Source organism: Myotis lucifugus, unplaced genomic scaffold (genome assembly GCF_000147115.1).
Source record: "Myotis lucifugus unplaced genomic scaffold, Myoluc2.0 scaffold_127, whole genome shotgun sequence".
Classification (NCBI taxonomy): Eukaryota; Metazoa; Chordata; class Mammalia; order Chiroptera; family Vespertilionidae; genus Myotis; species Myotis lucifugus.
The window spans coordinates 3,566,566-3,578,714 of NW_005871175.1; the positions used below are offsets into that span (position 1 = coordinate 3,566,566).

The following is a 12,149-nucleotide window of genomic DNA, read 5'->3' on the forward strand; positions in this document are numbered from 1 at the left end:
AGCTGGTCGATGTTGCTAACTCTCTATCCTCTCCCTTCCTCTCTGTAAAAAATCAATAAAATATTTTTTAAAAAATTAAAGTAAACCTCATGGAGCACTTTTCCAGAAGAAACCCTTGTGGGGTTCACTCCCTTTTTCCCTCCCATTTCGCGTGGTTCCCTTTGGGGGAAATTTACGTTTTCTCTTTTCAAAAGCCCAAAAGTAAATGGGGAGCCTTTTATGTCCCCCTTTTTTTAAAGTAGTAAAAAAGTTCCAAATTGTGCTAATAAAAGTCAACTCAACTTTTTGGGGAAAGAAAGTGCCTTTTATTGGCCGGCTCAAGCTCCCCGTCTAAAAAGCGGGCAGCCAAATTTCCACAATTGTAATTTAAATCCACAACCAAAACGGGGGCCTGGCGGTGCGGGTGGAGGTCTTCAGGGTTCTGCCTGATGCACTGCAGACCCGTGGAGGCTGGTGGGCGTGGAAGCAGCAAGGGGACATCCCCAGGCCCTGGTGGGGACTGGCTCCCTGGTGTGGTGGTTGGTGACTTGAACTTGGGTTTCTCCCGTTGCTTTCCCTTGCTTTTCAGTTTCTGCAGGAGCAGCTTCTAGCCCTTGGGTCCTCAGGGTGCACCCTGCTGCCCCCCCCCCCCCCCCCTCTAATTGGGTGCACAGTTTGCTTCTCGGAGTAAGACATTGCCCTCCTGTGCAGGGTGAGAGAGTGTGTGCCTTGCCCTCCCTCTACAAGGTACCCTCTCCCCTCTCTATACACACACACACACCACCATCAAAGCTGGAACCCGTGCTCTTTCAATGCCAGGTTGGGGGGAACCTCCCTTGTAGCTAGTAGTACAGGCCCCTAAGGGAATCTGAGGAGGCTTGATGGAGAAGTCTGGAGGTAAGGTGATCTGACTGCCCTTCCCCCATCACACAGCCTTTTCAATCTTCTGTCCCACATTTCGTTGCAAGATTAACACATGGCAAAGGAGCATTAAGGAGCCATGTGGCAGCTCAGGAGTGGAATTGAGACCCGCTGGTGCTGGCTTCAGTTTTCAGCACTGTTGGATGTGGTCACTGCCCTGGTCAGCAGAACAAACGCCGGGGCTTCCCGGGGTGATAGCTCCTAGGGGATTGGCGCAGGGCCCGTTGGAGGAGGTGGGTGGCTCCTGGAGCGTCTCAGTGTCCTCTCCTTTCCTTCCTTCTTCACGCAGAGACGGCCTCCCGCTCCTTCCTGTCGAGTGGCATTAGTGTTGCTCGGTGCAGCGAAGAGGGGATGCCAGTCCGCCCAGTGTCTCTGTAAGCCAAGCTGAGCTCCGAGGGGACCTTTGAAACCAGAGCAGCTGACCAGTACTCTTCTTTCAGGCTTGCTGGGGTGGCCTCAGGCCTACGGGGCAGCGAGGTGCCGTCCCAGCCCTGGGTGGTACTCCTGTCCTGCTGGTGTGTGGTGACACCTCTCTGAACTAAAGCAGCTTGTGAACTTGAGAGCTAGTGTGTCCCAAGAGGAAGCCAGCCTCCAGCTTTTTTTTTTTTTTTTCCACCCTCAGCGCAGCTGGGGCTTCTTGGCACTCCCGGGCGGAATGTCACTACCTGTTTCCAGTGAAACTCAGCCAGGGAGGCGGGCTGCAGGGAGGGCATGACAGGAGCAGGCTAGAGCTGTGTCTGGAGAGTTGACAACCTCGTGTGGAATCTTTAAAGAGGCACCACCTTCGGGGTCATCGCCCCGGTGAGGTGAGGAACCAGTCCTTCGTAAGTTGGGAGTTTTATGTTCCTCTTTGGACACTGTTGTCTTGAGCAAGTAATGAAGAGTTTGTGCTCTCAAGTTAGACTTCCTGGGTTCAAGGCCTGGATCTCACACAATCTAGCTTTTTGTTCCGTGAACAGGTTGTGCTTTGTCTTTCCTTATCTAGAGAAATGGGACGATAGTGGTGCCCACTTCCTAGGACAGTGATGGCGAACCTATGACACGCGTGTCAGAGGTGACATGCGAACTCATTTTTTTTGGTTGATTTTTCTTTGTTAAATGGCATTTAAATATATAAAATAAATATCAAAAATATAAGTCTTTGTTTTACTATGGTTGCAAATATCAAAAAATTTCTATATGTGACACGGCACCAGAGTTAAGTTAGGGTTTTTCAAAATGCTGACATGCCGAGCTCAAAAGGTTCGCCATCACTGGTCTAGGATGTTGTATTGAGTGAGTTACTAGGCCTAGTACATAGAGGTGAGGTACTCAGTGAGTGCTAGCTCTCGTCCGTATCGCCTCATGTCACCTTCAGGTGTTCAAAGGACAAAGGAGATTATGCCTTCTTGGACCTGATAGAAAGAAGCCACTGATGTAAACAGCTCACGTGTTCATTTATGTAATCCAAGCCGAATGGCAGTATCCGAGGGCTGGGATGGGAATCCTTAACCCCGCCCCTTATAAAAGGCTGCTCGGGCCACCCTGTCCCTCCCAGCCTCACTTCCCACACGAGAAGGCTTGGTGCTGAGGAGACGGCTGTCTCCGCCTGATCTGACATACATTTTCATTGGACTCCTCTTTAGATTCTGCACGCGATGATGAATTGCTTCCAGGTAGGTCTTCTGGGGGGTCTCTCCTCACTGTTTGGCTTCTCACTGGGGCTCCTATTGGTCCTTCCTTCTCCTAACCCTGCTTGGTGGGAACTGGTTGGAGTAGTGGTAGAGAGAGCAAGTGAGGATTGCCTTTTTAAACACGGTGATGTTTTTCCAGAAAGGGTGTTAAACAATGTCACCCTTCTAGGTAGGACTTGAACAAACCAAGACCTAGTATTGAAAAGTGGATTTGTTTTGTCACCAGACAAGAAAGGACCCAGCAGAGCGGAAACAAATCCTTCATGTGATTGAGAAATAAGTACCCCCCCCCTTTCTTTTTCTTTTCCTCAAACTTCTTGTGCCAGTTTTAGATATAGGGGCCTTGGGAAATATTCACATCCCTCCACTGTCCCCGTCCCCACTGAAGTCTTATTGTGCACTGGAAATTTAATGCTGGTTCCCATTTGTTTTAATTTCACTTTCATGTGAATTCCTGCCATAATGATTCTTTTTATAAAAAAACATATTTGATTTTTTACAGAGAGGGGTAGAGAGTTAGAAACATCGGTGAGAGAGAAACATCGATCAGCTGCCTCCTGCACACTCCCCACTGGGGATGTGCCCGCAACCAAGGTACATGCCCTTGACCGGAATCGAACCTGGGACCCTTGAGTCCGCAGGCTGACGCTCTATCCACTGAGCCAAACCGGTCAGGGCCCATAATGATTCTTGATCAACTTGCTCAGGGCTTGTCAGCTTAGCCACAGCATGTCTGGGTCACAGATAATAAAGCTTGTTTGGCTGGTGTGTTGTAATTTTAAAAATGCACTAGCTGCTACCAAGTATGAGGAAACCTCCCTTGTTGATAATCCTCTGATTTTTGTCCAGACCAATGGACCTAACTTCCTATGTATTCTACGGCCCTACAAATGGAAGGCTTTTGTTTTGGGTACGTTTTTTGTTTGAAGAACTTGAGGAATTTTCTAAAGAGGAAGCATTTATTAGGAGAAAACAAAAGTGCCCTCTAGAAATTCGACTTGGGCTGATGCAAATTGGTCTAAATCACCTCATCTTAATTTTACTTGTTAATGGTGCTGTGAGACGCGCCACAGAGGAAATGTCATGTGGAAAGGAGATTACATTTCTGTTTCCATAAATGGCCATTTGCTGAGGACCTGCTGGGTCAGTGTTGGCACGTACTGGGTGCAGGTGCTAATAAATGAAGGAGGTGAGTTCTTATCTCCAAGGAGCTCAGGAGTTTCTTATCTTGTGGGTATAACATTGATAAAGATGAAAATTTTAGTGTGTCCACGCAGAAAGGTTGAACAAAATCTCAGCAGCACTACAGTGGAAAGACTGATGAACACAGTAGGATTTTTGTAGTGTATTTGCATTTGAGCAAAGTTTGACTATTTTTTATGTGAAGATGTGATTATAGTCAATGTAACTGTAATTAGAACTGGAATTTTTTTAAAAAAATATATCTTATTGATTTTTCACAGGAAGGGAGAGGGACAGAGAGTTAGAAACATCGATCAGCTGCCTCCCGCACACTCCCCACTGGGTATGCGCCCACAACCAAGGCACATGCCCTTGGCTGGAATCAAACCCGGGACCCTTGAGTCCACAGGCCGACGCTCTATCCACTGAGCCAAACCGGTCAGGGCAGAACTGGAATTTGTACCATTGGTGTCCCTCCAGTTAAGCATGAGTCTAACGGTGCCTTTGAACAAATTGTATTTCTTGCAACCTTAGTTTTTCTCAGCTTTTAAAACTGATTTTGTTGTTGCTGTTGTCAAAACCTTCTTTAATGAGTAGTATCTCTTAGAGCAGTGGTTCTCAACCTTCCTAATGCCGCGACCCTTTAATGCAGTTCCTCATGTTGTGGTGACCCCCAATTTCATTGTTACAAATTGAACGTAATTAAAGCATAGTGATTAATCACAAAAACAATATGTAATTATATATGTGTTTTCTGATGGTCTTAGGCGACCCCTGTGAAAGGGTCATTCGACCCCCCAAAGGGGTTGTGACCCACAGGTTGAGAACCGCTGTCTTAGAGTCTTTATAAAAATCTACATCTCTTAATTGGTTAGTAACTACTTGAGTACTTAACTACCTTGTTTAAACTGTGTTGAACATGCCAGATGTTGGCATTTTAGCATCCATTGAACATCCCCAATATGTGTGTGTGTGTGTGTGTGTGTGTGTGTGTGTATATATGTATTTTTTTTTAATATATTTTTTATTGATTTCAGAGAGGAAGGGAGAGGGAGAGAGTGATAGAAACATCAATGATGAGAATCATTGATCAGCTGCCTCCTGCACATCCCCTACTGGGGATCGAGCCCGCAACCCAGGCATGTGTCCTTGATGGAATCTAACCTGGGACCCTTCAGCCTGCTCTAATTAGTTTGAATGAGTTGAGGTTTTAAGATGGTGTTTAGCCCTAGCCAGTTCGGCTCAGTGGATAGAGCGTTGGCCTGTGGACTGAAGGGTCCCAGGTGCCATTCTGGTCAAGGGCACATGCCCAGGTTGTGGGCTCGATCCCCAGTGGGCTTGATCCCCAGTAGAGGGCGTGCAGGAGGCAGCTGATCCATGATTCTCTCTCATCATCGATGTTTCTGTCTTTCCTCTTCCTTCCTCTCTGAAATCAATAAAAATATATTTAAAAAATAAGATGGTGTTTAGTTCTGTGGTACCATCAGAAAGGTATATCTTGGTTTTATCTCTAGCCTACCCATGGAGCCAGCCCAACGCAAACTGAAAGAGCTGTAAAAGATGGTGCCTTTTAGTCTAGTTAACCCTTCTGGCCTAAAATTTTAATGCAGTTTTACATAATAAACCTTCAGTTGTGCTGAAACCAAATGCTCGTCTAAGGGTTTGAAAAGCCTTGCTGATCTTTAAGAGAGAAGGCCACCGAAAAATGAACCAGCAAAGACTTTCTTGAGGCAAATAAATTCTATATTAGCAACCAACCTCAGCCAACATTTTGGAAAGTTTCTGTTCTGGGATTGCTGCTTAGAATTTTGGGGATGTCATAAGTCCTCTGCATGGAATTTTACTATAATTCTGAGGATTATTTGCTATGGATGGAGTCTGTGGGGAAACCCTGTTGGTTCCTAAAGCTTCACTTTCCACTTGTAGGTACAACCTTCCTCCTGCCCACCAAGTTCTGATGTCTCTTTCAGAATCTGCAAATGCTTTATAGTAGCTCAGATTTGGGGCTCTTTTTCTTGGGACTCTTTTTCTGGTGGTAAATTTCAGGAAAAATATGGATAATAACAGAGTGAGTACCCATGTATCTACCTCCACATGAAGAAATAAAATACTATGAATACAAGTGAACCTTTCCCCACCTATTCCCCTCCCCCCCAGGCAGTGACCACTGTTCTGAATTTGGTACTTATCATGTGTTTTTATAGTTTTACTGGATCTGTATGTATTCATAAACCAGATATAGTATTGTTTCTTCATGTTTTAAACAAGCTCTGCAATACTGAACAACTCAGTTTGCTTTTGTTTACATTGCAATGTTAAGATGTATCCATTAAGGTACATGAATTCATCCAACCGGCGTGGCTCATTGGTTGAGCATCAACCTATGAACCAGGAGGTTACGGTTCGATTCCTGGCCAGGGCACATGTCTGGGTTGCGGGCTCGATCCCCAGTGTGGGGCGGGCAGGAAGCAGCCGATCAATGAAATCAATATTACTCTCTGAAATCAATAATAATGTATTTTTTAAAAAGATACATGAATTCTAGGCTGTTTTGACTGCTGTATAATATTACATTTCATGAATGTGCTGCATTATATTTATTCATTTTATTGTTGATGAGCACTTGGGTTGACAGTGTCTTGTGTGTGCCCTTTTAGAGCGATGAACAGATTTGAACTCGTCTCCCTGTGCATGTGTTTAGAGGTTCTCTGTGGTCTCTACATAAAAGGGAAATGGGTGGGTCAAAGGAGCTGGGCATCTTTGCCCCTGACATACTGCCAGCTTGCTCTCCGAAGCAGTTGTGCCAATTTGCATTGCACCCAGCAGCGGTGGGGAGGTCCAGTTGCTCCACAGGCTTACAGACACGCCCGGCGTGGTCAGACTTGAGGTTTTGCCAGTCTCATGGGTGTGAAATGGTATCTTCGTGATTTAAAATGTGCACTTTCCTGTTGACAAGTGAGGCTGAACATCTTTTATATGTTTATGGCGCTGGGGTTGTTTTTAATCCAGAGGCTTTGGAGCAGTTTTCCAGGGTTTGTAAGTGAGGGTTGCAGGGGTGGTTTTGTGTGAAAATAGGGAAAAGGGTGATGAAGGGGATGATCAGGAAGACCAAAAAAAAAACAACACACACACACAAAAACAGTCAAGGACGATAGGGACAGAACAGAAGATACAGGTGGGGGATGATAAGATGAAACAGGTGAATCCTTGTAGCAAAAAGACTATTGACTAGAACAGTGGTTCTCAACCTGTGGGTCGCGACCCCTTTGGGGGTCAAACGACCCTTTCACAGCGGTCGCCTAAGACCATCGGAAAACACATGTATAATTACATATTGTTTTTGTGATTAATCACTATGCTTTAATTATGTTCAATTTGTAACAGTGAAATTGGGGGTCACCACAACATGAGGAACTGTATTAAAGGGTCGTGGCATTAGGAAGTTTGAGAACCACTGGACTAGAAGATACCGTGAGCCTTGAGAGTAAATTCCAGATACATTACTACCCTGGCCAGGCCTCTCAGTTCAAGTCTCGTGTTTTCACGTGTTGCTTCATTGAAGTTGGCGTTGGTGAAAATCATGTCTAGGGCCTTTTCCAGGGAGAACAACAGGAAGGCTGGACTTGTGGAGTTTTCCTGTTCACCCAGTTGCCTTTTGAAGTCCTGTTAGAAAGGCAGTGTGGGATTACGGTCTTCCTCCAGGACATTGTGTGTCCGTCAGGTGAGGTGGTACACTGTGCCGGAAACCAGCTCTTATCAGGATCTGATTGAGGTACTTGTGGAATCACTGTCTCAGATATTTAGAAAACAGTCCCCGCACTTTATTTTGATTTTTTAGAGAATGACAGATGCCATCTTATTGAACACAGACATGTATGGTTTTAAAAATATGACTGACAGTAGCTTTAAAAATATATTATACTTCAGTGGTTTTTTTGGTGTACCAAGGAATTGTGCCCACATGCATTCTCTCCTTAAAAATTCAGACTCTGGCCAAGCTGGTTTGGCTCAGTGGATAGAGTGTTGGCCTGCGGACTGAAGGGTCCTGGGTTTGATTCCAGTCAAAGGCACATGCCTGGGTTGTGGGCTCGATCCCCAGTTAGGGGCGTGCAGGAGGCAGCCAATCAATGATTCTCATCATTGATGTTTCCATCTGTCTCTCTCTCTCTCTCCCTTCCTCTCTGAAATCAATAAAAATATATTAAAAAAATAAATTCAGACTCTGGGTGTCTGTCCCTGGCACCCACGATGAGCCTTGGAATGTGCATTCTAAAATAAGTATTCCCTTCTCTCCACTCCCTCCTCATTCTCTTACAGGTGAGCTGACAGCCACATTTTGAGAAATAAGTGCTTTCCCTGGGTAATAACCTTGGCCTCCGAAAAACATATTGCGTATAGGAATTATCTGCCATGTTAAAGTTTTTTTAAATTTACGTAAAAATTTTAAGGTAGTAAACTTTAAAGAGCTATAGATCATTGCCATTCTGTAGATGTATTTCTTGATATTACATAGCCAGGTTTTTACTACTTTCTGCTCCTGGAACAGGGATTCCCAACCCTGGCTATGTGTCACGTCACATGAGAAACTTTTAAAAGAAACTTATAGCCCTAACCGGTTTGGCTCAGTGGATAGAGCATCGGCCTGCAGACTGAAGGGTCCCAGGTTCGATTCCGGTCAAGGGCATGTACCTTGGTTGCGGGCACATCCCCAGTAGGGGGTGTGCAGGAGGCAGCTGATCGATGTTTCTCTCTCATCGATGTTTCTAGCTCTCTATTCCTCTCCCTTCCTCTCTGTAAAAAAATCAATAAAATATATTAAAAAAAAGAAAAAAACAAACTTATAAAAAAACCGTAAAGTCTTAACACCCAAAGAGTATGGAAAAAACCAATGTATTTTAATATATTTATATTCAAATACCTACCCTTCAGATTTAACAGATATTAAAATTTAGTCATACTTGGTTGAGATTTTTCTTAGACATAAAATCTTTTAAAAAATCTTTAACCACCCCTGTCTCTTTCCTCTCCTTTCCTCCAGAACTAACCATTTTCCTGAAGTTGGTATGTTTACTCTGCATGTCTTTAAAGTTCATATTTTTGAGTCCATAAGCAGTATGTCAGCGTTTGTGTGTAAATACGTGCAATCTTTTGCAGCTTTTTCACTCAACAATTATATTTGAAATTATCTTGACACATATAGTTCTAGTATATTCATGCTCACTGCTCGGTAGCCATATTCTTTGACTTGATGATGGGTTACTTATTCATCACCTTATTTAGGGACAGTTGGGTAGGTTCCATAATATTCTCTCTGGAAACAGTGCCACAGTGAATGCTGCTGTTTCTGCCTTCCTTACGCATGTGCCTTCATTCCTCCAGGACATAGTCCTGGAAGTGGAAGTGCTGTCCCCAGATGTGCCTGTCGGCATTTCTGTTAGGTATTGCCAGGCTGCTCCCCAGAGTGGTTGCCACTCAGCTTTTTTGATATGAAGCTCCTAGGGCCCCACTCCCAGAGTTTCTGAGTGTACGTGGGTGTAGGTCAGTCTGGGTGGATTTTTCAGGCACTTGCCCTTTTTTGTAAATTGCTGCAGTTTATTCTGATGAGCAGGCAAGGTTGAGAAACCTGTGCTAGACTGGCAGCTAACTCCACAGGCAGGAGCCGGATCGATCTTATTCGCTGTTGATTTCCAGCATTCAGCATAGTGCCTGGCACATGTGTGGTGGATGCGCAGTAAATAATTCTTGGATAATGACGGAAGAGGGGCAGCTCGTAGAAGGGAAGAATTGCCGAAATTTCAGGAGAGCAGGGCCCAGGAATCGCCTGGGATCTTGTTAAAATGCAGATTCGATTCAGTAGGTCTGCAGTGGGACTTGGCCTTTCTAGCCACCTCTCTGGTGACCAGATGGTCCTGGTGTGGGGAGCACACTCCCGCACAGCCTAGGGAGTAAGAGGAAAACAACGTCCTTCTTCTCCGGCTCGAGAGAGGAGGAGTTGGGGTGTGGGACCTCAGGGCTCGGTAAATCTCGGGTGTTCCCTCGTCTCTTTACAACAGAAAGGGATACCTTCCTCACAGCTCTTTAAGGAGAATCTCAGGAGGTCCTGCCGACAGAAGCATTCTGTGAGCCGTGATGCCCTCCCGCATGTTACTTTTCAGTTATTCTCATTCTGCCCGTGAATTAATATTTTCCAAAGCACAGAGCTGTTGGTATCGTAGGATCCAGTGGAATTCTGCTTTTATCTTAGCCTGCTGTCCACATTCAGTGGGCGTTGGGCAGGAGCAGAGGCAGAAGGCACCAGATGGAGTGGTCTGACTGTGGTGCTGGGGAAATGGGGGTTCCGTCTCCCTGTTTCTGTGGTGCGGGGGGACCGGGGTTAGAGAGAGGCCCACAGCTCTCTCCTGGTCAGCTCTGCACTGGAGCAGGTCAGGATAGGATAGCAGGGAGACGCTCCGATTTATTCCCCAAGTGAGGCACTTCCTAAGTGAGAGGGGGTGGGTGCTCAAAATAACGATTCGGTACTAATTGCTATGATTTACCCTCTCAGAGACTCGGTTTCTCATCCATAGCCTGTAGGTGATGAGAGAACGTACCTCCCTGAGGGGTTGCAAGACTTAAATGGAATCATTTATGTCTAGTGCTTAGCCCAGTGCCCGGCCATTTTATTACTGTTTTATTCTAGAGCTTCTCTTTTTACCACCAGCAAAGGAGTCTGAATGATGGCATTGGAAAGAACCCTGAACTGGGGACCCAGTTCCATCCTGACCCTGATACTTTGTGGCGTTTGGGACCCTGGGCAGTTGACTTAGGCCTCTCTGGGTCTATAGGACGTTAAGAACTGTTCCTGCTGGTGAGCAGTGCTGAGAAGATGAGCAGGCGGGCACCTTGTAATCTAGCTTCCAATCAAAGACCAGACCAGGGAGGGAAAGTGCTGGAGCGGACAAAAGGAGGAAGAAGCTGTGATTTCCAACTGAGAGGTCTCAGAAGACACGGCGCTGGTGGAAGACACGGCGCTGGGGAAGGCGCGGCGCTGGTGGAAGACACGGCGCTGGTGGTGTGTGGCAAAGCTTTTGTATTCAATCAGGATACAATGTTTTTTCTTTTCCTGATAATGAGGGCACATCATATAGTAAAAGATTTTTAGCCCTGATTGGTTTGGCTCAGTGGATAGAGCGTCGGCCTGCGGACCAAAGGGTCCCAGGTTCGATTCCGGTCAAGGGCATGTACCTTGGTTGCGGGCACATCCCCAGTAGGGGGTGTGCAGGAGGCAGCTGATTGGTGTTTCTCTCTCATCGATGATTCTACTTGTCTATCCCTCTCCCTTCCTCTCTGTAAAAAAATCAATACAATATATATTTAAAAAAAGATTTTTAGTCATTTAATAAGCGAATAACATACCCTTTTTAAAATTTGGTATATACAGTTAGGTATTTCTACTGAGAAATACACAAAGTAGCTAAGCTCAGTTGCTATCTTTATTTTTTTCAATTACAGTTTATATTCAATATTATTTTGTATTAGTTTCAGGTGTGCAGCATAGTGGTTAGACAATCGTATATTTTACAGAGTGATCTCCCGATATTTTCAGTATCTACCTGGCACCATACATAGTTATTACATACTAGAGGCCCAGTGCACAAAAATTTGTGCACTCGTAGGGGGAGAGGGGGTCCCTCAGCCCATCCTATGCCCTCTCGCAGTCTGGGACCCCTCGGGAGATAATGACCTGCTGGCTTAGGCCTGCTCCCGGGTGGCAGAGGGCAGGCCCAATCCCTAGGTGGAGCCCCTGGTCGGGCTCAGAGCAGGGCCGATTGGGGAGTTGGGGCACCGCCCCCTGTCATGCACAGAGCAGGGCGGATCAGGAGGTTGCGATACCACCCTCAGTCATGCTCAGGGTACAGCCGATTGGGGGGTTGGGGCGCCGCCCCCTGTCACACTCAAGGCAGGGTCGATGGGGAGGTTGCGGCGCCACCCTGTCACACACAGAGCAGGGCCGATCTGGGGGTTGGGGCGCTGCCCCCTGTCACTCACAGAGCAGGGCCCATCAGGGGGGTTGGGGCTCTGTACCCTGTCACACACAGAGCAGGGTCGATCAGGGGGTTGGGGAGCTCCCCCATTTCACGCACAGAGCAGGGTCGATCAGGGGGTTGGGGAGCTCCCCCCTGTCATGCACAGAGCAGGGCTGATCAGGGGGTTGAGGAGCTCCCCCCTGTCACTCACAGAGTAGGGCCGATAGGGGAGTTGGGGCACCGCCCCCTGTCACACACAGAGCAGGGCGGATCAGGGGTTGAGGAGCTCCCCCCTGTCACTCACAGAGTAGGCAATAGGGGAGTTGGGGCACCGCTCCCTTGTCACACACAGAGCAGGCGGATCAGGGGTGGGCGCTGCACCCTGTCA

At 46.6% G+C, this 12,149-nt stretch overlaps 1 protein-coding gene across 3 annotated transcripts in view; it reads left to right on the plus strand.

Moving 5' to 3' along the window:
- The first annotated feature begins 776 nt into the window (after nucleotides 1–776).
- Nucleotides 777–12,149, plus strand: part of USP46 (ubiquitin specific peptidase 46) — a 58,497-nt gene continuing 47,124 nt past the window's right edge. For 2 of the 3 annotated variants that reach the window (XR_002830543.1, XM_014460207.2), the window contains exons 1-2: nucleotides 777–1,706; nucleotides 2,258–2,555. Coding sequence is in view for 2 of the 3 variants with exons in the window: in XM_014460207.2 (XP_014315693.1) it covers nucleotides 2,538–2,555 (18 nt within the window). In the remaining variant the exon portion in view is untranslated. The remainder of the gene's footprint in view (nucleotides 1,707–2,257; nucleotides 2,556–12,149) is intronic. The other variant, XM_014460209.2, reaches the window with a different exon arrangement.